The 24,899-nt window shown below is 45.4% G+C and overlaps 1 protein-coding gene across 8 annotated transcripts in view; it reads left to right on the top strand.

The window, feature by feature from the left end:
* The window catches only part of FANCI (FA complementation group I), a 39,979-nt gene that overhangs the window by 13,885 nt on the left and 1,195 nt on the right, over positions 1 to 24,899 (top strand). For 6 of the 8 annotated variants that reach the window (XM_037911529.2, XM_037911528.2, XM_043524536.1 and 3 more), the window contains 30 exons: positions 499 to 622; positions 1,598 to 1,683; positions 1,848 to 1,980; positions 2,295 to 2,387; positions 3,067 to 3,203; positions 3,895 to 4,072; positions 4,453 to 4,540; positions 5,296 to 5,426; positions 6,104 to 6,174; positions 7,239 to 7,353; positions 7,563 to 7,685; positions 8,924 to 8,992; positions 10,160 to 10,261; positions 11,338 to 11,523; positions 11,622 to 11,743; positions 12,200 to 12,364; positions 13,143 to 13,322; positions 14,717 to 14,880; positions 15,344 to 15,423; positions 15,771 to 15,887; positions 17,001 to 17,052; positions 17,877 to 18,004; positions 18,173 to 18,241; positions 18,377 to 18,467; positions 19,062 to 19,246; positions 20,547 to 20,603; positions 20,685 to 20,744; positions 21,541 to 21,624; positions 23,111 to 23,206; positions 23,937 to 24,062. In XM_037911529.2, the coding sequence (XP_037767457.1) occupies positions 499 to 622; positions 1,598 to 1,683; positions 1,848 to 1,980; positions 2,295 to 2,387; positions 3,067 to 3,203; positions 3,895 to 4,072; positions 4,453 to 4,540; positions 5,296 to 5,426; positions 6,104 to 6,174; positions 7,239 to 7,353; positions 7,563 to 7,685; positions 8,924 to 8,992; positions 10,160 to 10,261; positions 11,338 to 11,523; positions 11,622 to 11,743; positions 12,200 to 12,364; positions 13,143 to 13,322; positions 14,717 to 14,880; positions 15,344 to 15,423; positions 15,771 to 15,887; positions 17,001 to 17,052; positions 17,877 to 18,004; positions 18,173 to 18,241; positions 18,377 to 18,467; positions 19,062 to 19,246; positions 20,547 to 20,603; positions 20,685 to 20,744; positions 21,541 to 21,624; positions 23,111 to 23,206; positions 23,937 to 24,062 (3,412 nt within the window). The remainder of the gene's footprint in view (positions 1 to 498; positions 623 to 1,597; positions 1,684 to 1,847; positions 1,981 to 2,294; positions 2,388 to 3,066; positions 3,204 to 3,894; positions 4,073 to 4,452; positions 4,541 to 5,295; positions 5,427 to 6,103; positions 6,175 to 7,238; positions 7,354 to 7,562; positions 7,686 to 8,923; positions 8,993 to 10,159; positions 10,262 to 11,337; positions 11,524 to 11,621; positions 11,744 to 12,199; positions 12,365 to 13,142; positions 13,323 to 14,716; positions 14,881 to 15,343; positions 15,424 to 15,770; positions 15,888 to 17,000; positions 17,053 to 17,876; positions 18,005 to 18,172; positions 18,242 to 18,376; positions 18,468 to 19,061; positions 19,247 to 20,546; positions 20,604 to 20,684; positions 20,745 to 21,540; positions 21,625 to 23,110; positions 23,207 to 23,936; positions 24,063 to 24,899) is intronic. The other 2 variants (XM_037911530.2, XM_043524539.1) reach the window with 1 other exon arrangement.

The following is a 24,899-nucleotide window of genomic DNA, read 5'->3' as shown; positions in this document are numbered from 1 at the left end:
GGTCACGGGCTTCCGTGAATTTTCTCTTTATTGTCCGTGACCTGTCCATGATTTTTACTAAAAATATGCATGACAAAATCTTAGCCTTATTCATAATGTGTATTTTGTACCTGCCAATTCCATGTATATGCCTGGCTATTCAGCCTTCTCTCCTTGAGTGCAGGGGACTCTGGGCTGGGTCATGGCTCTGATTCTGTGTATCTTGAAAAGTTGGCACTGTCCATTCATGTGCAAGCACAATGTGAGGGAGGCTTTGTGATATGCAGTTGTGTTGGAGTTCAGAACGTGAACCTGAGTTTCTGAGACAGTTGCAGGGAGCTATGGCAATAATGTCTATCCAGGACTTCAGGTAGTTTTTTTTTTTGGTCCCTCTGGTGGGCCTTTGGGAATGCTAGAGTACTACTGGCTAGTTCAAAGACTGAACCTGCTATGGTATTCTAAAGGAAGCAGGGTTGGGAACTGAATGGCATTGACTGGTCTGCACCTTTGATTCTTCAGGGACATCCCACTAAGTGCAGAAGAGCTGCAGTTTGTCGTGGAAAAGGTCCTGAGGATATTCTCCAAGTTAGACCTCCAAGAAATTCCTCCTCTGGTTTATCAGCTGCTGCTACTCTCTGCAAAGGTAAAACCACAAAGAGAGCTGCTGAAGCTCTCCAAGACAGAACTTGCACCTAACCACTATAGCAGATATGTGCTGCATGCACATATGAGAGAGAAAATACACAAAGTGAGCTATGGATTGGATCATGCAGGGGATCAAAATTCAGCTCGCAGCTGGACAGCTCACTCCCATGGCTGATGGAAGGTGGGAGCAGGCTCTGCCATGGGGGATAGGGAGATGGTGGAAAGCCTTATATGCGTCTCACTAAGAGAGTCATGCCCACTCCTCCTCAACTGAAAGGAGGATGGCTGTGACATGGCGTCTTTGGACAAGAAAGCAGTGGGTACAGTTCCAAAAGATAATAGGCAAGGTCCCTATTCGTCTTCCTAGACATGGAATCCATCTCTCTGCTCAGGGGGTTGCCTGTTCTAGTATGTTTATGGCTCACATAGTGTGACCTGCCCCTGGGTTGTGGTCTGGATCAATCTTAAAGGTCTCATTTCTGTGCCCCTGTTCCAAGCAGCTGCTGCCAGTGAGGTACCTGCCATTTAGTTGGGACGGGGTGGCTGTTCCATTCCCACATTTGTTGCTATTATTCCATGAATGACTCAATAAAAGAATGATCCATCCAGAGATAGTCTCTACCTGTATTGTGGGAGGCTGTTTTGATTCACTAGCTCAAGTCTAGAGCCTCGGTTACTGTTTTAGGGCTTTCTAGCCGCTTTGAATGGACTTGTCACTTAAAGAAACCATTCTAATGAAAAACCCTTTATTTATAAGTGCTGTACAAAGGAATATACAAACAATACAGTGATCAATTACTCTACCCCAGGAGCCCCACACAATGACTTAGCATGGGAAGTTAAAAATATTATGAAACTAGCATTGCAAGGGGAAATCAGGGAAGCAGACTGCAATTCCCTGGGGGCTGTGGTATTACAGAATGTGCAATAGATTAATATAATTTATGCTGTTTTGCTATGTCCTGCCTTTCAGGGCAGTAAGAAGACTGTTTTGGAAGGAATCATCACTTTTTTCAACCAGTTAGATAAAAGACAAAAAGAAGAGCAGAGGATTCCAGAGTAAGTCCTTTCCTATAATTGTCTTCCTTTGTTGCCTGGGTATTTGTAAGCCTCCCTGCCTTACCTGACACCCCTCTTGTATGAGTCCTGTTCGGTGCTTTTGAGATGGTGTGCATCAATTACAACAGGAATTGAAACCTAGGGTTTTCTACTATGTCTTCCAGGTCAGTGGATCTTGAAGCTGCCACGGTGCCCCTAGACCAACTCCGTCATGTGGAAGGCACGATCATTCTTCATATTATCTCTGTTATCAACCTGGACCAGGGTCTTGGCAGGGAACTAATCAAACTACTAAAGGTACAGCAAATGCAGAGCACACCATTAGGGCTTTTTGGGGAATGAGAGAGGGGTTTTTAAACTAGAGGGTAGGTTTAGCAGGTTATCTTTATGCAGGATTTGAAATTGTTAATACCACTATGGCCATCAAAAACATCTATAGTGATTCAGTGTGTTTGGGGTAAGAGATTCCCCCACAACCTAGGTCAATTCTGCGGTAGCATAACACCAGTCTGGCCTAAATTAGCAATGGTGGCTTCCTTGGTGTTGCAAGAAGCTTAATTAAATCATAAATAACAAGCTCTTTGATTGTCCTGTCTCTTGATGTTTCCTAGGCTGAACAGCAAAGGGACCCTGGCAAGACCCTGTGTCCTTTCAGTGTGGCTCTTGTGCTCTCGGTGGCAATAAAACACAGATTTGAAGAGCAGGTATGTTTTACTTATGTGTAACCTAAGGATTCTTTTTGCATAAAGCTTCCTTGTCCGTGCGTTGTGCTCATGGCCGGGGAGAGGGGATGTTCATATTATGCTCCCTTTTCAGTATAGGTTCAGAAATGAACTCTGGGTAATAACAAAAGAAACAAATACAGTTGAATGGATTGGGAGTCATGCTTCCTGGCTCTTGAGCACTGGAGCATCCTTGTCATCAATGAGCGGGGTTTATCCTCCCATTCTTGTGCCTCGCCTGTTGACCATTGAAACCTGTTATGACACAGCCTCCAGAGAGACCTCTCATCTAATAATATATTACATTATATTATATATTAATAAGTTATTACATGACATGAATGGGGGGAAAGAGTGCAATGGAGTGAGGATGACAGCAACTTAGCCTTCCGAAAACCAAAATGAATGTGTCCAAATGTAGGTGCTGGGTGACTGTACACTACCCTCTTGGCTCATGCATTTTGGCTACATCTGTGAGTAAGGTGGGGAACAACCATCCTGCAGAAGGAATGTATTGAGATATGTTGGAGGAGCTGTGTGAGCAGCTGGCACTGACACTTCCTACACTGTGCCTGCTCTAGATGGTTCTCTCACTTGGCGGTTACCTGTGGAAAAGGCTCTGGACAGACTCCTCCTCACTCTCACCATTTTTATGTTTCAGGTGTTTGACTTTCTGAAAATGTCCATTGTGAGAAGCTGCAAGGACCTGCAGTTCCTCCAGGGCTCAAAATTCCTGCAGGATTTGTTTCCTCAGCAGTATGATATAGCGTCCATAATCCTGGAAGTGGTGGAAAACAGGTTTGGTTTTGGAGTACACTACCCAGAGCTCAAGAGCTTTTGGGAGGGAGCGGGGTCTTGGCCTAGATAGAAATGTGATGGGATTCTAACTATTACTGAAAACTGATTTCAAACCTCAAACTTTATTTCATAGCTTTACATAAGAGACCTTTGAAAAAATATACAGTTGCACAGATATCTCCTAAGTTTCAGCCATCTGTGATGCAGAGTGGCTGAATTATAAACCGCTAACCACCAACTTCCTGCTGGGAATGGTAGCTGACCATTTACAGTAATGCTATCTGCTGTAGTGTGAATGCTTTCTGGTTAGTGAATGAGGGATGGATCTTCTGTTAGCCTCCCACCCCACCACCATTACCCCTTTAAACATCTCATATATGACTCCAAAACCTGCCATCAGTCAGCGCCATTTCTGAATCTGGTGTGGACAGCATTGTTTAAAATACTGAAAGTTCCCGCAGGAATTATAGCTTTTCTGTCTCTCCTTTGCTGGTTGGGGGACCCGGGACTGAAGAGTCTTGTGGGGGCATTCCCTACCCTGAGAGCTGAGCATGCTTGTTTCACACAACTGCCAACCTGCATTGGGCCCCTGAGTGACCATGGAAGATTTTATTAATCTGAATGTTGCAGCTTGAGCCTTTCCCTTTATTAAGTTGCTTTTTTTCCTGCTCTGTTTAACATTTTCTTCCAGTGCTTTTGGCTGGGACCATGTTACTCAAGGGCTGGTGGATCTTGGTTTCACCTTAATGGAATCATACGAGCCAAAAAAGGCCTTAGGAAAAGCTGCTGAAACCAGTTATGGCCTTTCCAAGATGCCAGCCCAGCAGGCATGCAGGCTGGGAGCTAATATCCTGCTGGAAACCTTTAAGGTAGGATGAGGTTTAGGATAACATCATATGTTCTCCTGGGGAAACTCTGTTCATGCCCTTGCTCTCTTGTCAACTTTTTATGAGATTTTGTTCTTCTCCATTATCAGGGGAACTGAAGGGAAGATGGGGAAAATCAATGACAGAGATGGGAATAGAACCCAGGCCTCTCAGATCTTTGCTTTAACCTCCACTCCTACATTTTCTTTTAATTGATCCAGATTCCATCCTGGTTCAGTCTCTATTCAGCTAGCCATAGGTAACTTCTAGGGACTGGTCAAATATTACCCTTCAAACCTGGACATTAATGGACAATGACCAAGTACCTGAAATCACATGAAAATCTCAATTTTATGTTTTTTTTTTGTCCTTTCCCCTTTTAGGTCCATGAGCCAATCAGAAGTGCAATTCTGGAGCAGGTCTTGAATAGAGTAATCACAAAGGCCTTTTCTCCCATCAACCACTTCATAGGTAATAAAAATGAGAGAGGGAAGTGTATGTGGTTCTCAGAAGTCATATTAATTTTTTTTTTGTAGAGGAAATTCCTGATCAGGTGACCTGAGGGTCAGCAGTATCAGGTGTCTCAAGTCAATGCAATTCAACACACACCTCACTACAGAGGAAGAACACTGTAATGGGATAGTTCATCCCAGAGCCATGGTTGTCCATCTTTATAGAAATGCAAATATCCTATACAGCATGTACGTTAATCCCCTATCACTATAGTACCTAACCACTATGTAGGGACCATTAGTTCTCTGCCTTCCTCTTTGATTTCATTATTGGTATCTGTCTTTGGACACACTGTCAGGTTTTCTTCTGCTTTGATTCTTTGGGGAATGCTTTAGTGAATAGGCGAGTCTTGCAGTGTGACCTGAAACTGGCAATAATTAGAATTCATCTGATCTCCATTGGGAAGATGCCCCTGAGCCCTGGGCCTACTGCTGAGAAGGCTCTCCAGCTAGCTCCTGGGTACACCCTGATAAGTTGGCCCCTGTACCTGGGCTGTGTGCATACGGCACCCTGTATCCTGATAGGAGACTGGATTAACAATATGATCATCCCAAATGGAACCTTTCCAAGTAATGGGGGGGCTGTGGATTTTCTCTTTGACTCATTGACCCCATAGAAAGAAACAGAATCCCTCTCTCCCATACCCTACTCTTTAATGTGGCCCCTGCTTTGCCCTTGGCAGCAGCTGCTCCTCTTACAATCTTGTTTTTCAGATTTGCTGTCTAATATCGTTGTGTCTGCTCCACTCATCCTTCAGAATTCGTCCTCCAAAGTCACTGAGGCCTTTGACAATTTGTCCTTTCTGCCTCTTGATATGGTGCAAGGGCTACTCAAGGCCGTACAGGTAAAGCTTTGCATTTCCCTACGAATGAATATGTTAGAGCTTGGCTCCAGCCGTAGCTTCATGCCACAATTATAGGTGGGACCCAGTAACCTTCCTCATCTGCACATATATTTGTTAAAGTGTCTCTAGTCCTCTGCTGTAGCTGGCAGGCTATTCAGTGTAGCATGGTGCCTCTCTTGAACTAATGCCCCTTAGTTGAAAGCTCCCCTCTTGAACGTTAGTGCCCCTTAGTTGAAAGCACAGTCAAGGACTCTCCCTGCTAGGACCTTTCATCTGGAAGATGGAAGGTGCCCAGATACCAGAACAGAGTAGAAACAGCTGTGAATGGCCCATAGAGTTACCTTCTTCCCAATTCTATTCTAATATTATGTTTTTCTGTGCTGGGGTATTGTCTTAGTGGTAGAACTGTCACCTGCTTAGCCCCCAGTACTCCATTCTGAGGGCCACAGATTTCTCCCCCAATCCTCATGCTCCATTCTCAACAGCAGGCCAAGATGTCTTGCTGTTGCCGGTCCATCTCTTTTCTTTCCTGTTTCAAAACTCTCTTTGGGTGTCCTTTAGTACTGATGAAAGTGTGGAAACCTAGCATAAGATAGGAGCGCACGTGCCTGTGTGCTCTCACACACAGCTTGGTTTGCCTTATTACTGCTCTGCCTAATAGATCCCTTCCCTTCCAGCCGCTGCTCAAAGTAAGCATGTCAGTGAGGGACTCCCTCATACTTGTTCTCCGAAAAGCCATCTTTTCCAGGTAAGGTGGGATCAGTGTTCTTTTGAAAAGGTGTTTAAGTTATTGTTGAGCTCTGGATTGGAAGTGGGTTCTTTTTCTTCTTGGTTTAACAATCACCTTTTACTTATGGAGACCCCACCATCCCATCCCCACCCTGGCCCCAGTACTGTAACACAGTCACAACACCATCCTCTGGATTGAGAACTCCACAGTTCTATCTAGAGGAGCCTTGACCCTGAGCCTGTAAATTCAGAAAACCAGATGGAAACTCAAGGTAAGGAGATCAAATTAAAAGAAACTCCACTATTAGGTGTCTGCATAACCACATACCTGAGCACACCTTGCCATGGGGAGCTCAAAGTGAACGGATGACTAGAAACTTCAAGCTGCCATAGTATGGCTGGTCCTTTTTTGAAATTGTAGAAAGATCTGCTCTGTGCAAAGTTCTGGATGATTTGCCTTGCTGACTCCAGTACATTAGGAGCCTCTGTGGAGTCGCTTGGTAGTATCTGTTTAGTTACAGATGCAAAAGTCCACTTGTTGTTTAAAGCAAGCAGCCTGATGCTGATGAAAGACCTGGGGTATCACCTATATTTGTGTAGAGCAAAGATCCTGCTTTCCATGGGACTCACCCAGCATAGAAAACTACAGCTCTGCCAGAGGGAAAGAGAAGAGGTGAGAGATGTGAGAAAACCTCCCCTCTATCTCCACTGCAAACATGCAGCTTTCTTTGCTGCCTTGCTCTCATTCCAGTTTCCACAGCCGTTTAAGTAGCAGGTCTGTGCCCAGCATTCTCCCTTGCTATATACATCAGTGGGACAGAAAGGAGAAGTCAGTGTCGTAAGACTGGAGAACATAGGAGAAACTAACTGAATTGCCAAGCTGTTAATTCCTTGGGGCATCAGATGTTCCTTTGGGGAATGCGGCATTGCTTTAATTTTTCTTTTTTACCACTTTTAGGCCCTCGGTGTGTGTCAGAAAATTGCATGAACTGCTCAGAACAATCTTGTAGCTGAGCTGGTCTCTGAATTTCTTAACTCCTTCTACCCCTCTTCATGCTTCTCTATTCTTTCCCCAACTCATAGGCAGCTAGATGCTCGGAAAGCTGCAGTTGCTGGCTTTTTGCTGCTGTTGAAGAATTTTAAGGTTCTGGGCAGCTTGACTTTTTCCCAGTGCAGCCAGGCCATCGGTGCTAGTCAGGTGAGTGTGGGTTACCCCCGTGAGACTGGTACAGAAAACCCAATAATATGTGGATGATTTTCTGTTTGGAAGTGAGGCTGGATGTTAAATGTTTGGTCTGAGTTTCCTTGGCTGAAAGGACAGGTTTGTCTCCCTTTATGATCCAGTTCTTGCATAGTGATAAATGGGAAGCATAACCCATGTGCCTTCACTAATGTGCTCTCTTTCAGGTCCAGGCAGACATTCACGCCAGCTACAACTCTGCAGCTAATGAGGCCTTTTGCCTTGAAATCCTGGGCAGCCTGAGGCGATGCTTGAGTCAGCAGGCTGACGTCCGACTTATGCTATACGAGGTAAACTGGCTTTCTGCAATGTCTTCATAAATCACCAGTTTTGCTGCTAAGTAGCTGGTTCTAATCCAGCCCAGGTCAATGATGACTGAATGTTGTCGCCACCAGCTGGATCTTTGGGCACCTGTGGGAAATGGATTCCAGGTTCTAGCTGAGTTCCTCCTGGCATGTTGACGTTCTAGGGACTCTAATTTGTTTTAACCCTTTTGTTTCTCATTATTTTAAATCTATATAAGCCTCCCAAAGGCTTTTGATTATCACCTGTCCTTGATGTATATCTTGGTGGTAAAATGTAATGTGGCTGGCCTGGCCAGTGCTCTGCTTGCCATGTCGGGGACCTGGGTTAGATTCCCAGTCTCTCCCGCTCTGAGGAGGGCTTGGTGAACTGAAGGGACAGCTTGCTTGGCTCCTGGTGGGGCCTCACAATGATGCCTTGATCTGATTACGCAGCAACTTTGACAGGCTCCAATGAGAACCTTGGCAGGAGGGTGTATGGGGAATCTCCTCAGGGGTCCTGAGGATTCTACCATCCGTTCCCTCTATGTCTGTGCTTTCTCTGGGTGAGAGGCAACCATTTATTTGTCTCTGCCTTGTGGCCCTTTTGGGCCTGACCAAGCTGTGTGTGTGATGGGTCTAGTATAAAGAGCTGTTTTCAGGTGCAAGTCTGACTCCAGAGGCACCTCTGATGTATCAGGTTTGGGGAAAGGGGCTCCTGGGAAACTGTTTATAGATCAGAGTGAGCATTCTTGCTTCTCTTCCCTGGGTTTGGGCTGACTGATTTTTGGCGAGTTAGTGTGCGTATTGGAATGTGTTTGTGTGCTACAGGACGTGCAGATACTTTGCTCTTCCATTGAGGTTTCACAGTCTAAAGAATTACTGCTCCTATGGATTGCCCTCTGGAATATGTTGTATTTGTGAAATCTGCTCCAGAGACAGGTTGAAATTTTAAGATCGTGCCACTTAATGCTCCAACACTGAAAGTCAGACTTGGGGCTTGATGCCACCCGTACTAAGGGGATACCACCTGGGTGTGGACTCCATGTAAGACATCTGTATCTTCTTCCTGTTCTGTCTCACTTTGCCAGTATTTCCAGCACTCCCAATACAACTTTATTAGCTCCCGATTACTTCCAGTGCGAAAGGGTTAAGTTCACTGTTGCCTTGCAGCTCAAAATTATGTTTGTGGATTGTTTCCTCCTCTTGATAATCTTGGCAAATTTGTCTCTCTCCCCTACCTTCAGGGTTTTTATGATGTCCTCCGCAGGAACTCTCAGCTGAGTAACTCCATAATGGAAACACTGCTGTCTCAGGTAAAGTACATTCACAGAGCAATAGAAAGATGGCAGGGGAGGAAATGTGGGCTCCAGGAATTCCAAGACTGTACATAGCAAAGTGTGAGATACATTTTCCTGAGGAATTTGCATCTTGCCTGGTCCTGATCCTATGCACTGCACAATGATTGCTCTCCAATAACTGTCCACAGAGACCTACTTACATAATAATAGTCATTACTGTCCTCCCTTGGAGGAGGGCTCTCCGTGCCGTTGTAGAATGGATTAACTCTTCTCAACTCTGTCACACATGTCATGGTCACATCTTCCCCACCAATTGGGCAGGTGGTGGTTTCTCTGAGACATGTCAACATGTCTTCTCTTTCATGATCTGGAGAGGCCACAGCTGACTATTTCCACCACTCCCAACCCTGCCAGTACACCGATTTGAGACTAGACCCAGAATTGAAGCTGGGCAGCTGCAAGGCAGTAGGGGCCTGTCAATGGGAGCCTGATGCTACAGACTTTTCTTTTGCCCTGGTGTATCGCCTCCCAGGGGCACACCTCTGTCCCTCTCCACTCTGACTTCAGCACTGCTCCTAGCTTGCCTGTTCCCTTGTAGTGTGCGAAGCAATCTAAACTTATTAGGCTGGATTTTCTCACTTGTAATTAATTGTGGACACTACTGTTAGCACTTAAATAACTAACTACCTTTGTGCACCACCCCAGATGTGTGATTGACTGTGCCTGTAGTTCATTGTAGGTGCAGAATTACAGGGGCAGTTATTTACATCCACTGATGCAGGAGTGGGTGATGTTGCAAACCTCTCTAGTCATTAACTGTCAGCTTTGAAGAGGTAAAATGCTAGTGTTGCTGCATGTAGGTAACCAAGGGAACAGTGAGCGCCCTTAAACATAGCTGCAACAAGACTACATAAATCAACACCATTTGTGGTCCTTGCTCTTAGAGGATTAAAGTTCGCTTCTAGTTCAGGGATGTATGAGCTGCCGAGGAGGAGCCTCTAATGAATGGTATGGCAGGTGCATGTTATGCTAATGGCTCAATTACTTACATGGTCCTCAGTCCCTCATAGTCTTTAATGTGAGGTATGGAAATATTTGTACTTAATTTTACAGATGGGGAACTGAGAGGCACAGAGACTAAGTGACTAGCTATTTTTTTTAATTCCTTGTTTTTTGTGGCAGATAAAGCGATACTATGAGCCCGAACCAGACCTGCTTCCCCCACTGAAACTTGAGGGATGTATCGTGGCTCAAGGAGACCAAATATTTCTGCAGGAACCACTGGTAAGAGATATACAGTCTATTCCACTCTTTAAAGCTCACTCATTCCATTGGCTTTTAGGTTTGCAGTTGACTGACTCAGGTCACTCCCTCTTTCTCATTAAGCTCAGCCCCTGCAGGCTTGGAGAGTTGGAGACCAGGACTGGAAACTGAATCCAGTTCTTCTGCAGTGAATTTGGGCAGGTGACGTCACTTCTTCTGCCAAAGCTTTCCCATCAATAAAATGGAAATAATATCCATGATGTTATGGTGCTTACTTCATTAATGTTTCTAAAGTGCTTTGATAGCCCTGGATGGAAGGAGCCATAGCAATAATGTGGTTCTGCTGCTGTTATCCTCTGCTGAGCCAGTCCCATTCTTGTCTCCTGCAGCTTAGCACCAAGTAGTACAGAAGCAAAGGAAAGGAGTCTGTCTCTTCTCTTCTGATCTCGCTCCCTCAGCATGCATTTCCCTCCCTTCCTAATCTGAGGACAGATTGGAGATCTCCAAAAATTCACAGGGTTTCAAAGGGGCCAAATTCAAATCCAGCCCTTAGCTTTTTTTCCTGAAGAATCTTCCATTCCATGCTGAGGGAGGTGTGACTGGGAAGAGACCAGAAGCCTCAGAAATGGTGAAGAAACCCCTTTGAAATCTATTGTCCACACTCTTATCTAATATCCCTTAAATAATTCAGATATAGGTTGAACAGCAAGCCATGTGACAGTGGGTGGCAGCTATGATGTAGGACTGCAGGTAATGAGGTAGGTGAGCTGAGAACATGCACTGAGGGATCCTCTGTTGGAATTCAGAGTATATTGCATTGTTCGAAGTTCAGATGTGAGGTTATGGGACCACAGCACTTCTGTTTTAAAGCCTCAGCTGTGAGTGAGAAACGCTCGTTCCCATAGGTTATGAACTTCTGAAGCACGTTGTTGTGGCTTTTCCGCCTCTGGCTATAGTGGTCCAGCCTGTTGCTGTGGAGAATCCTGTTCCATTGCACCAGTCTCCCTCTGTCCAGCTAGAAGGTTTGGAATGATCCCACTGGCTAAGCCCTTGTTAGCACAGTGAATCATAATATCCTGTGTGACTGCTTTTTTCAGGCCCATCTGCTCAGCTGTATCCAGCACTGCCTAGCCTGGTATAAGAGCACCATGCAGCTGCGCCACGAAGCTGAGGAAGAAGAGGACGAGGATGACGACTATGTGGGATTCCAACAAGACCTTGAAGAGATGCTGGACTCTATCACACGGCGAATGATCAAGAGTGAACTGGAGGACTTTGAACTGGTAATTCAGATTTTCTCAGCAAGGCCAGGTGAGCAGGGAGATTCTTGATTCCTATGGGGTTTTAGAAGGGTTTTTCACTTCTTCATTTTGCCTCTTAGGATAAATCAGCAGACTTTTCTCTGTCTTCTGGCGTCGGCGTGAAGAACAATATTTATGCCATCTTGGTAATGGGAGTTTGTGAGGTCCTGATTGAGTATAACTTTAACATAGGGAATTTCAGGTAAGGTGTCAAGTCCTATCCTTCAGAACACTCACCCACTGGTAAAGTTAAGAGGAATTCATTAGCTATTCAGTATGTCTGGGACAATGTCTTCAGTGTACCTTGCAAGTATAGCACAGCGCCACCAACTGTAACAGGGGAACAGTGAATGACTTCTCATAGCTCATTCCCTGCACATCATGGTGCAAATCTACACCTAACCTTAAGGAGAGTTTTTGTTTTGAACATCACTGTACTTGTCATTATCACAGTTCACTAGGATTTTGAAACAAGGGAAGTGGCCAAGCCAGTATGGACTGGGTGGGACCTGAGCTGTGTATTGGAAGGATAGGGAGCTTCATACGTCATCTGGAAAGTATCTTCTCTAACTGGATTAATGAAAAGTTCCCATGAAGAAATTGTAGCATTTTGGTCTCTATTATCAGTGTTTTTTACCACCTTCTTGTGATGTTGCAGCAAGAACAAGTTTGAGGATGTTCTAGGCCTGTTTAAGTGTTACAGCAAACTCTCCGAGATCCTGAAGGAAAAAGCTGGGAAGAACAAGTTATCCTTGGCCAATAAAACAGCCCGAAGCTTCCTTTCCATGAGCTTCATATCCACTCTACTCACAGCTTTGTTCAGGTGAAACTGTCACAGCCTGTTTATCTCTGACTTGTATATTACCTTAAACTCACTTCTATGGTGTTTGTAGGTTGCCTACCTTTTTGAGCAGTACACACTGCACACACACAGGAGGTGCAGCATGTCACTTCTGCACACAGCACACTTCGAGCACTCTCCAGACCACCCTGGAGCTGTGCAGATTGGCCGCCTCATGACCCTCAGTCCTGATCTGTAGTTCCTCCTGCTACTCCTTTCCTGGGCCACACTTCAACTGTATCAGTGCCCCTTAATGCTGACCTGGAGGGCCTCTGATGTTCCAGTCCTAGGCCATCCCCCACCCTCAGAATACCAGTGACCCTCAGTCCTGACATGCAGCACCCCATGCTGTTCTGGCTCTTGGCCTCTACTGAGCAGACTGCCACTTGTACTCAACTGGGGATCTGAGTGAGGTTGAAGAGGCTGTTAAAATTCTGTTTTTTGGATATTTGCTCCAAGTGGCTTAAATGAAGAACTGGACTATGTTGCTTCCTCCCTGGAGAGGATTTTGCTGTTGGGCTGGAGACTCAATTTATTTCTTTTAAATAAAAGTTCAGATTCTGAAACACATTTATGTGGCAAATTAAAAAAGAACAGTTACATAGATACACAGTTACATTCCACACAGGGCCCTGTGTGACCCACCAAAGGTGCGCTCTGGTGTGCCAAGATGAAATGCTTACAGGCTAGCCCTCTGCATTACATTAAGGTGTGTCCCTAGACTCAGAGGTGTTTTTAAAATGTTCATATGACTCTTCAGGGATAGTGCCCAAAGCCATGAGGAGAGCTTGGCTGTTCTGCGCTCCAGCAGTGAATTCATGCGTTACGCTGTCAGTGTAGCACTGCAGAAGGTGCAACAGCTGGAGGAGACGGGTCAAACAGATGGACCTGATGGCCAGAATCCAGAGAAGATGTTCCAAACCCTCTGCAAAATTACTCGGTGAGTTTCTATGTCGCTTGGAGACTTGAATGCTGGACTGCAAATATGTTGGGTTTTTTTGAACACCTGAAACTCTCATGTAAAAGTCTGAAAGGGCAATAGTCAGTGGCAATTGTTTGAAACTGTAATTAGCACCAAATTATAACAAAATTGCCTCCTGAGACATCTGAGCAGCAGACACCTTGATTTCTCCATCAAAGTGAGTGATAAACCAAGTAGCATAATGAGAGAGATGGAAGAGCCATTCCCTGTAAAACCGAGCTAACTTCTGGTAGTTAATTTGTTACTCACAGTAGGAAACTAGAATGGCTACAGACCAGACTTCTCAGGCCTTTGGGAGGCAATTTAGTTTGAACCCCACTCCAGTTACAGTTTGAAATAGTTACATGTGAAAGAGGAGTTCACTTTTAGCCAAACATCGGCTGTTTCCCTTTTGAGTTTAAAGCCTTAGTCCTGTATCTTCCTCAGTCCTCTGATGGTAGAAAGCAGATGACAATCTAATACCACTCTGATTAGAAGTCACTTTTGTGTAATATAAATTTACATGCTACACAAACATCAAGAAAGAAAGAAACGCATTCAGTTCTAAAGAACCTATAGTCTCTGTCTGATCCTGCAAACTCCTCCTTGTGCAAATAATCCTTACCATGTCAATAGTTGTATTGAAGCCAATGGAATTACATGTGTTAGCTAAGAACTATCCATCTGAATAAAGGAGTTTTCATGATCAGGCTGTAAGATAAACTAGAGAAGGATCATCATGGCAGGTAAAGGATTGTGTGGAGAGAGAAATAGCTGGAAGAAGGGGAAAGAAGATTCTTGGTGGTTGAGAACAGGAAGACTCTTACATTACAGGTCCCCCTCAGACCAAACACTTCTCATTCTTCAAGACTTCTCTATTTAGTTTCTCTTTTCTGTACATTCTCCATCTTATTTACATAGAGCCCAATACAGATATCTGGCCCATCAAAAACACAAACTGTAGGGAGACAAAGTCCTTGTGGTAAGTTGCGTAAGTCTAATTGACAAATATGACACCAGTGATAAAGGTTCAGACATGGGGAGGGGGCACGCTGAGCCAGTGAGGGAGGGAAAGCCATGTGAAAGGGAGTGAGTTTTTAAAGAGGGATTTGAAGTAGGAGGAGGAAGTCAATAGGCACATGGGGGGAAGGAAGAATAAAATGATCAGATGGGTCAAACAGGAAGAATGCATAGAAAACATGTGAAGCTTGTATCAAAACGAATTCTGCCTTTAAAATGACTCTCTTCCCGTTCAATTGTACTAAAAAAAAGATCCAGCCTGTAGAGTCCAGAACTGATTCTATTCCAGTTTTTGTGCTGTGCAACCAACTATGCTAGAACATGTGAACTAACTCCCCACCCACCCCTTACAGGGTCCTGTTATGGAGATACACTTCAATTCCAACTGCAGTCGAAGAGTCTGGGAAGAAGAAGGGCAAGAGCATCTCACTGCTGTGCTTGGAGGGCTTGCTGAAGATATTTAACACAGTGCAACAGCTCTACAAGTCCAAGATCCCACAGTTTCTACGGGCATTGGGTAGGCACTTTGGCTGTGACAGAACAGGTCTGTTCAGTCCTGGACTCTCACTAATGGGGCTAGATGTGCTGTGGAGGCTTTGCACAGGACCCCTGGATAAGGAGAAAGTTGACCTCATGTCATTCAGAAGTGATGCTGGTCACTGAGCTCCAGCTGGCTTTCCTTGCCTCAGGCCAGTCCCAGAGATGTGAGGGCTCAATAGAAGCAAGCAAATAGTCTCTGTTGGCAGAGCATGACTGGAGGTCTGGCATGGTACCTTCCTGTTTGAAATCCTGCCTTGAACCATCCTTTTTGCCCTCCACAATTCTCCAGTATGTTTTCCTGAGACTTGTGGCCTTTACCACCACCGCAAAGGAGAATGTGCGTGCATGCTTGTGTATGTGTCTGTACTAAATCCTGTATGCTGGACTCAGCACTTAACTCATCATCTCTCTCTCTCTCTCTCTCTCTCTCTCTCTCTCAGATATTGCTAATGATGATGCAGAGGAAGAGGAAGATATTAACGTCACCGAGAAAGCTGCCTTTCAGATCCGACAGTTTCAGGTAAATAGCAGAAATGTCACTGTGGGTAGCGAGTGGTCTCAAAGCATGAAAGCAACTCTAGGGACCAAAGGTACAATCCACACCTCAGTGAATATTGTAAGAGCCTTACTAAAGTAGAAATTAGCTGTTGGTTAACAGCTTGTAACAAAATCAGATACTCACGGATATGTTCTAAAAGCATCTTGATTATCTCTGTAAGAAATTCTGCTCTCCTTCAGCTGCCTATGCTGGGGGGGGCTGCTGATTTCTTTACATGCCCCAGTCTCAGAGGCTTTTGGTTACTTGCCTCCTAAAATGGCCCCAGGCATGCATATGTACTGGATTCTGTCCTTCCTTCCCATGATCAGAGGTCTCTGGTGAACCAGCTCAGCAGTGCTGGCGATGACTTGAACAGCAAGGAAGCCCTATCACTTGTGACCATTATCTCCACTTTGTCCAAGCTACTGGAGCCCTCCTCTCCACAGGTACTTAGCAGAGCTGTTAGTGATTGGTGAGAATGCGTGTGGTGCTTGCACTAGTGGGGTCTGAACACCCATGATACACGGGGAGAAGGTAGTCAGCTTGGTTTGATTGCAGATCCCCAGATGGTGACGGGAAGATTTTTGAAATGTTGATTCCCCTGTGTGCTTGCAAGCAGACCAAACGCTGCCAGGATAACTGGCAGCCAAACTTTAGCCTACAATACTGAATGTCTTCAGGAATGACACGTTTTAGAAAGGCTAAATTGATGAGGGAACAGTAGCACTGGCTGGAGCCATAATGTAGGCAGATGCTGTACATGCTTCCCTGTGATACCTCTACTAATTCTCCTTTATTATTTGTATTGCGCTACCACCTAAAGCCCCTACCCCTATTGTGCTGGGTGCTGTCCTCCCCCCCCGCACCCCATCCTGATCGCCATCCTCCTGCTATGCCAGTCCAGACCCCTTGCACAGCTCTGACAGTGCACCTTAATCCTGACCTGCAGCAATCCCTGCCCATCTGCAGAAGTCCTGGCCTCTTCCTACACACACCTCAAGCCTGGACTACAGTATCCCTGCTACCTGGCCTCCTGACTAGTAGCTACTAATCATGCCAAACTGTGGTGTTTCTTCTATATGGGTACAGATCCACTGGGGGACCCCTGTAGCCCCATCTCTTCAAGGAAGAATGGTTGAGGGCTTAACCCCTCTAACACATACATACAACATTTAAAGGGCTATTGTGAGGGAGACCAAATTTTACCCAGCCAACGGCAAAATTGAAAATTTGCCAGGAACATGAAGGCCTCACCTACTTTGGAGTAAATGGAGTAGACTGTAGTTACTCTTCTCTTCAGTAAGAGGCTGTGTCCAGGGGAGACCACAGACCCTCATGTGCAAAGCATCGTCTTGAAACAAGCATCTACCACTCTTCACTAGGTGTAGACCTCCACAGACCCTGTCTGGGCATCTTTCTGCTAGAGGTGCCTCTGTTGGTTTCCATGGATGGTTGGTTACCGTTGTGCTGAGCGTATTTCTTGAAATCAGACTGATTTTCTTCAGTTTAGCATTGTCTTTGTGACTGCATTCATGTAAAACCCTTTTTCCCTTGTGTAGTTCATACAGCTGTTCTCTTGGACAGTCAAGATTTGCAAGGAAAACAGTCTGGGTGAGTAAGATTTTTGGAGTAAATTCAGGCTTGAGGTACTAATGTCAATGGAGTTGCATCTGCTCACACTAGATCTGAATTTGGGCCTTTGATACTGTGCTCCGAGTTCCTCTTCCGTTCATCCTTTTGATGGGTTCAAGCTCAAAGCCTTGTTTTACTGACAAATGCAATGGATTTGCAGATAATAGTACGGGATGTGCTAGGGCCACTTCAGAGTTGTCTTCTGTGGTGCTAGCCGGCTGAATGTTGGGTGGGTATCTTTCATTTCACCTCCCTCCTCTCTTCAGCTGCCTAGGACTGGATTTTGTTCTGTAAGGATAGCCACTGTTCTCGGACTTGGTGTCCCAGCTTATGGTCACTCAACTGCTTGCTGATGACTAGAAATTCCAACATCTCCCCCTTTAACTTGCAGTGCAATAGCATTTGCTTCCTAGTCACCATTCCCCTATGAGCTGAAGTGTCCAATCTGCCTCATTTCCCCCTTGAAATATATATTATTTGAAATACCTCATGTCTCTTAACTTCCTGATCTGACTAATCATAAGCTAAGGGGACTGGGCAGGGATGTAGGGTCAGAGCTAAGGCTGTTTGTGGAACCTTAACTTTAAATTGCCTGACTTCCAAGCTCCTCTTTTGTAACTACAGTGTTTTAACAGGCGTTTAATGCAGTGTGTCTCTGTACCGCCTAAGCTGTCTCTCTCTCCTGAAATGTAGGCTACAGTAAAATGCATGCTTGATCTCATCCTTGCAGGATGACTGACAGTCCTTGAAAAGCCAGTGGAGTGTCATGGTTGGTGACTGTCATTTCCTCTCCTTTCTTGCAGAGGATTCCCCTTGCTGTAAGGGTTTGCTGACCCTGCTCTTCAATCTCCACGTTCTCTACAAGAGCCCCGTCGGCCTGCTGCGTGAGCTCGCCCAGGATATCCACGCTCATCTTGGAGACATAGATCAGGTGTGGGCCAGAACCCCAGCTCTCTGTGTAAGCGTAGCATCGGCTGGTGCTGCGAAGGCCGAGGAGGAGTGTGTCTGAGCACTCCATCCCTGGAAGAAGCCCCAAATACATGCAGCATGTGACTGAATCCAAAGATTTGATTATCAGAGAGTCTCTCTTTCCCCACAGGATATGGAAGTGGAGAATCCATCACATTTTGCTATTGTGAACACCAAGACAGCAGCCCCTACTGCCTGTGTGAGTTGGAACAGTATATGTAAGACCTAGTCTCTGCTACTACTATGCAGCTGGTGCCAAGAATCAGCTTGGTACATGTGGGTTGCAGAACTCCTAATGTGCTAAACTATGTTTTGCTTTCTCTTTTTTCCTTAGCTGCTGGTCCTGGCTCAAGCAGAGAAGGTCCTTGAAGAGGTGGATTGGCTGATCAAGAAGCTTAAGAACCACTTGGTATTGGAGACACCAGGTAATGAAATGGCCCTCTGCTCTGCAATGGCCTTAGAGCTCCACAAAAGAAAGACAGAGATAGATAGCAAGGAAACACCTCGCTGTTTTGAACAGCCAACTTACTAAGATGACTTCTTGACATAGATGGTGAAGGCGCCTCCCTTGTGCTGGTCCCAGGAGGGAAATGTAAGAGTTGTCAATCGTTACACGGATTCATCCCACACACATACTCTCCCTCTCTCTCTCCCCACCCTCCTTTCACATGAAGATGGACATTTGTATTTTGCCATCTTAGTATTGTGTTGATTGCTGGGAACTGGGTTTTGGGATAAATATTTGCAGGCTGCATGTGACTTCAGGAGAAAGCTGCTTGTCTAATTGTGGTGGGGAGGAGCAGGAAGGGTCACTGGACTGAACCTATATGTCCAATGGCAGGGCACAAGGGGCTACTGCTAGCTCACTGACCAGAGCAGATTACATTTTAGTTCTGAGAAGGGCAGAAGTGGGGGCTTATAGCACCACTTTTAGCAAAATTTGTGCTGGTTTTTACTTCACTTCCCCCAAAGCATCAGTGTGCATGTGCTGTGGATGTACCTATCTTTTCTCTTTTTAGAAGACTCCTCTCAGGCATCAAGCCAGATCCAGTCTCTGGAGAAGGCTATAATCCTGCAGCTGGGAACGCTGCTGACAGCTTACCATGAGCTGGTGCAAACAGCCCTTCCTGCTGGGAGCTGTGTGGATACTTTGCTGAGAAGCCTGAGCAAGACTTACACTATTCTCACCTCCCTCATCAAACACGTGAGTGCTCTTGTGCTGAACTGGCAGGATGGGATTTAAACGTCTCTGCCCTTTCCCCACAACAAGCTAACAGTGGCAGCAGCTCATCTGCATCTTGGGACTGTCAACGTGATGTGTAGTCATGCCAGTCCTCACCCTCCTCCAGTGGCAGCATGCATGAGAGTTTCCTAGCCTCTAGGTGGTGGCGGCCGCTAGCAAAGACAAAGGGTGCCTCTCTCCTGCTTAGTAGGTAAGGGCAGAGCTACCCTGCCCTTGGCTGGGAGCAGCTCTTGCATGCTTTGTAATCTTGCAGGCCCCTCACTGGAGAACCATGTGTCATTCACACTATGCAACTTTCCCCCCTCCCACATCCCATCCATGGCTTGACACCTAGGATGTAGAAATTAGCACATAAGGACTGACCAATGGCCTATTTAGTCTGAGATGATGCTTTGGAGGAAGGCAAAGAATTCCCTATGCCCCTAAGCAGTAGTGACGTGCATGATGTGTGGGGAATGCTTCCTCTGTCCCACTGGTGACCAGCTTACACCCTGATAGTTCCTGTAACTTCCATCCTAATTAGTGTGGGCTGCAGAGGTTCTTCCTATAAGCACTCATGCAGTGTAGTTTGGTTATTCCAAAGGTAACCTCAGAAACATCTAGCCCAGTGGTTCTCAACCAGGAGTACCTGTACGCTTGGGGGTACGCAGAGGTCTTCCAGGGGGTACATAAACTCATCTAGGTATTTGCCTAGTTTTACAACAGGCTACATAAAAAGCACGAGTAAAGTTAGCACAAACTAAAATTTCATACAGACAAAATGTGAGTCAGCAATTTTTCAGTAATAGTGTGCTTGTGACGCTTTTGTATTTTTGTCTGATTTTGTAAGCAAGTAGTTTTTAAGTGAGGTGAAACTTGGGTGTACACAAGACAAATCAGATTCCTGAAAGGGATACAGTAGTCTGGAAAGGTTGAGAAACACTGATCTAGCCTGCACTGCAGTGAACATTCCCCTTGCTCACAGTCCCTCCTTTGCCTCCTAACATTTGCACAGGACTGGAACTTCACTTTGCCAAGTCCAAGTAAGGTGTGACTGCATCAGAGAAGGGTAACCCCGTGCCCCCTAAGTGGGGAAGCAATTAGTCCTCTGAGTACAGGGAGCCTTTCATGTTGCTTTCATCTGAATTCCCTCTCCCATGTGCTCAGTGGGACAAGGAATATCACAGAGTGAATTGCCTCCAGCCCTTGCCTGGAAAGACAAGTTTCAGAGGATGAATGGAGGTGTCTGAAGGAAGCTCACTCTCTTGTGTATTTCTTGCAGTATCTCCAAGTTTGCCGCAGTGGCCTGGGCACAATTTCAGGGAGGCTGGAAAAGCTGGTGAGTGCCACCTTATTATGCTGAGGGATAAGCGCACTGACTTGTTTCAGGAATAACACTGGTATCTCTGCTCCTTCATAGGTGAAGCTCTCCGGTTCCCATTTGACTCCACAGTGTTACGCCTTCATCACATATGTACAGGTAAGTGGGCTAAGTTTCCTGTGGAAATAGATGCTTCAGCACTAAAGGGGAGTATCAGGAACAAGGAGAAAATCAGCACTGCCTGTATTTCTGAACCCTCCATGGTGTGGCTTGAGGCTGCGATCATTCCAAGCTTCAGCTTACCCTATATAAGCATGGCAAGAGACACATTCTTCTTCAGTAATGAAGGGATTAAACTTCTGCGCAGACAGAGCAAGAATATTGATTTCAGTGTGGGAAAGGGAGGGAAGTGGCTGTGTGCTGGTCTTTAAGCCATGTATTAGATCACCTTCTATTTATATGCACGTGTGGATACTGACGTGGCTTCTTTGGGCAAGTTTGGTATTACTATTAACAGCAAATGGAAGAGAGATTCCAAATACAACACAGCCACACACCATATACATTAATATAATTGGCAATCTCTGCTCAAGGTGATGGCATGGGTCAGGATTAAGGTACTTTGACAGATACGCCTATGTATGGTTGAGCAAGGGGTGCTTCAGGTCAGGACCAAGGGGCATTGCCAGAGCCATGTAGGGGAGACTAGAGTTGGAATTACAGGGGGAGCTGGAGCTCAGGGTTAAGCTATGTTGGCAGAGTTGGGGGAGAAGCTTGCATAAACACCTATCCCTGGCTCTGGCAGTGTTGTTAGCTTCTCACTTCTATAAACTTCCAAATCCCTCAGTGAGCTGTAAACATTGAACTAGCCACATAGACATTTGTCTGCCATGACTTGGCTACGGGCTGTTCTTGCTAGCCCTGTGATGCTGTGCCCTGTGCTTTCTTCCTTCAGAACATCCACAGTGAAAGCCTGAGCTTTGCAGGGGAGAAGAAAAAGAAGAGAGAGGATGAAACTGCTGCAATTGCTACAGTCATGGTGAGCTTGATTCACTCCCTGTTAGAATCTGGTTGCATGCAGTGGAAATAGCAATGTTGTCGATTCTTGAGATTTTATCATGGAGCTTGTGATGGTTGGTGTTTTCTTAAAGCTCTTGCTCTGGAAGGCAGGTAAATACACCACAAACTCAGCTTTCATTTAAGTAAAAACAAAGTTTGTAGCCCTCCTGGCTGTGGAGAAAAGTTTGAAAATATGACCCAAGTGCCACCCTAAAGGCTCAAAAAACAAGGCAAACAAAAACAGCTTTTTAATCTCATGACTTTTTGGTGCTTGACTCTTTTTTTTGAACATTTGGGGTTGGCAATACGAGCACATTTCTGTTTCAATGTGCTGACGGGCTCTTTGTGCTGCTGGAGTTTCCTGAGAAAGATGGAGCATTTCATTCGACTAAATGAGGTCAATAATTGCAATTGCAAGTGACTGAGTTGGAAAAGTGTGAATGGGAACTGGAGGGTTAGTTACACTGGTTAAAGGTGTGTGACCCTTCGTATTCATCAAAGCATTTTGCTATCCACTGTTATGTTTACCAGCTGGTCAAATTTCAGACACTCCTGTGCCATTCAAGTGAACCAGTGCTTTGCTGGTAAAAAGTAGTGAGGATAGCAAAGACAATGACTTCCTCACTGCTCCCTGAAGGTAAAGTGATGCTGCTAAGGACAGCAGATTTACCTGGAGCTGGATGCTGCCTCCTGGTTGGTTATTAGAAGTGAAGGTCATAACAGAAAATAAATGGAGCAGAAATGCAGAGAGTTGGAAATGGGTGCTGTCAAATGGAAAAACCCAGCTCGGTAATGGTCAGAAGAGTTCAAAGCCATGGAGAAGTACCATGGAATACCTGCTCCAAAGGGTGGTACTGATCCAGTCGGTTTAAAAACAATCCTGAACCTAAGTTGGCAAGGTTTGGTATGGAGTTGATACTTGATACAGGGGAAGGGATGGTGTCAGTGGTTTAGTACTGAAGTCGTTCACTGACAATCTGGGGTTGTCTGAACCAGAGATGGGCTAGAATTACAGTAATGATGCATCATGTTCACTGAAGGCAGGATGAGAAGTAATGGATGTAATCTGCAGGAAGGGAAATTTAGATTAGCTATTAGGAAGAACTTTCTAATTCCAGGGGAGGTGGACAAACCCCTGTCAGGGATGGTCTAGGTTTACTTGGCCCTGCCTCAGCCTAAGGAGCTGGATTTGATGATCTCTCGAGGTCCGTTCCATTTCTATGACTATGTCCCTTGACATGAGAAAGTGGAGTTCTGTATAATGCCTTTAAGCAATTGGCAACTATGGTAAATTGGTTTTAAAATCTCTTCCATTCGGTTATGGAAATCCAGACTGATGTCTGCAATTTGAGGATCAGATGAATGTGTGCATTGTTACATACCTGGGCTGCTCACACTGCATTAAGTTTACTATGGGAGCCTTCAGTGTTCACATCCAACCTTTTTTTTTTTTTTTTGTATTACAGGCCAAGGTGCTTCGGGAGACCAAGCCAATCCCAAACCTGATTTTTGCTATAGAGCAGTATGAAAAATTTCTTATCCACCTCTCCAAAAAGTCAAAGGTAATCTGCCCTCCTCTGCAGCAGTCTGTGGCTCTGCGTGGCTGAAGGACAGATGACATACATACAACAAAGCAACATCACTGTGAAAGGCTGCTGTACCTCTACTTGGTTTTCTAAATGAATGTTACTACAGCTGTTATCAATGCAACTGGTCATAGAAGGAATTCACCATCATGGCAATTTTCTCACAAATCCTGGCCTGACTTTCTATTCTAAATTGATGTTACATTCAGGCAGCTGGCATCAGTGCAGGCACTTGGAGAAGCATACGCTTTCTGACGACTTAGCCATTTTGTATTTTCTTGTTGAGTAGAAACTGAAAGGGTTAATGCCATTGCTCTGCTCATTCATCTCAACTGCAGTGAAAGAAACATCCCTAGCCAACACTCTCAGCTGAGATGACATCAGGGTAATATACACATTTAGGGTTCCTGCCTACTCCCACCCCCTTAAAAAACCCATAAGGTAGGTAGCTTTGCCCATTTGAAAGTGGAGGCAGGGGATGTTGAACACACGCAGGATGGAAGAAAGGGAGTGTGAAAACAGTCTGTCACCTGGACTGCCACAGTCACACACTGTTATTGGCGGGAAGGTGACCAGGGACTCTGCCCTGGCACTAGGCGGGAGGAGCAGGCAGTGGTAGAAAGCTGCACTACAACAGGTATTAATGCTGTAGCATTCTCTCCTAGCGATCAGCCTTGAAATACTCATTGTCTTTTGGTTACGATAGGTGAACTTGATGCAGTACATGAAGCTGAGCACCTCCCGGGACTTCCGCATCAATGCATCCACACTAGAGAGTGCGCTGCAGGAGAAGAACACTGAAGATGCTGAGAACGAACCAGACAATGACCAGGTCAGAACTCTCACAAGAGCAAGTGCCAGGGCTCATGGAGGCCACTCTCTCTGAGATCCAGCTGAGGCTGAGCTTTCCGTGTGTGTGTGAAATCAGTGTAAAGTGAGCCTGCCCTAGTTCCATCTTTAAAGGGGAATCCCTAATTTACTATCTGCCCATTTAATGAGTGAAATGGTAGAGACCCAACTCTGCCATCCCTGTAACGTGACACTGTGTTGCTTAGCCCAACACTTTGCCCTGAGCTAGTTTTCACTCAGTATGCCAGTACCAATTCAAATGAATCAATTTAAAATAAAACGGAGACATTATAGCAGTACTTTAGAAAAGCCCACAGATTAATTCTGCTGTGTTCCCCTTAACTATTGATTTTCTAGCATGGATGGAAAAAAATCAGGTTTGCACGGTATGACTTGTGCTTTTAAACTCTTAGTGCTTCTTGGCTCTAGGACTATCAGTGTTTACAGATGTCTCTTAACTCAATGGCACTCATGCTGCATTTTACAGACTGCTCTTGGCCCAACAGACTTGTATCCAAGATGGGGGAGTGTGTGTCTAGGATAAAATAAACTCTTATAACAAAAACCTCAAGAGAAGCACTGCCTTATCTTGCTTTCCAGTGCTGAAGGCAGAGTAGCATATTGGCCTTCCTTAAATTCTACAGGAAAGGAATCTGTTCCCCTCTGACTGATGCATTTGTGAGAGTGCTAGAATGTCCTGCCTCTGAGAGGCTTAATCTGTTTGTTCCCTTAGGGATCTACTGTAACACAACAGTGGTCAGGGCCCTTTTGGGGTAGACACTACAAACAAAATAAGGAGGCTCCTGCCTCAGAGCTTATA

The sequence above is a fragment of the Chelonia mydas genome, chromosome 10, assembly GCF_015237465.2.
Source record: "Chelonia mydas isolate rCheMyd1 chromosome 10, rCheMyd1.pri.v2, whole genome shotgun sequence".
Taxonomy (NCBI): Eukaryota; Metazoa; Chordata; order Testudines; family Cheloniidae; genus Chelonia; species Chelonia mydas.
Note: the sequence above shows the minus strand (reverse complement) of the source record. Positions and strands in the feature narration are given on the sequence as shown.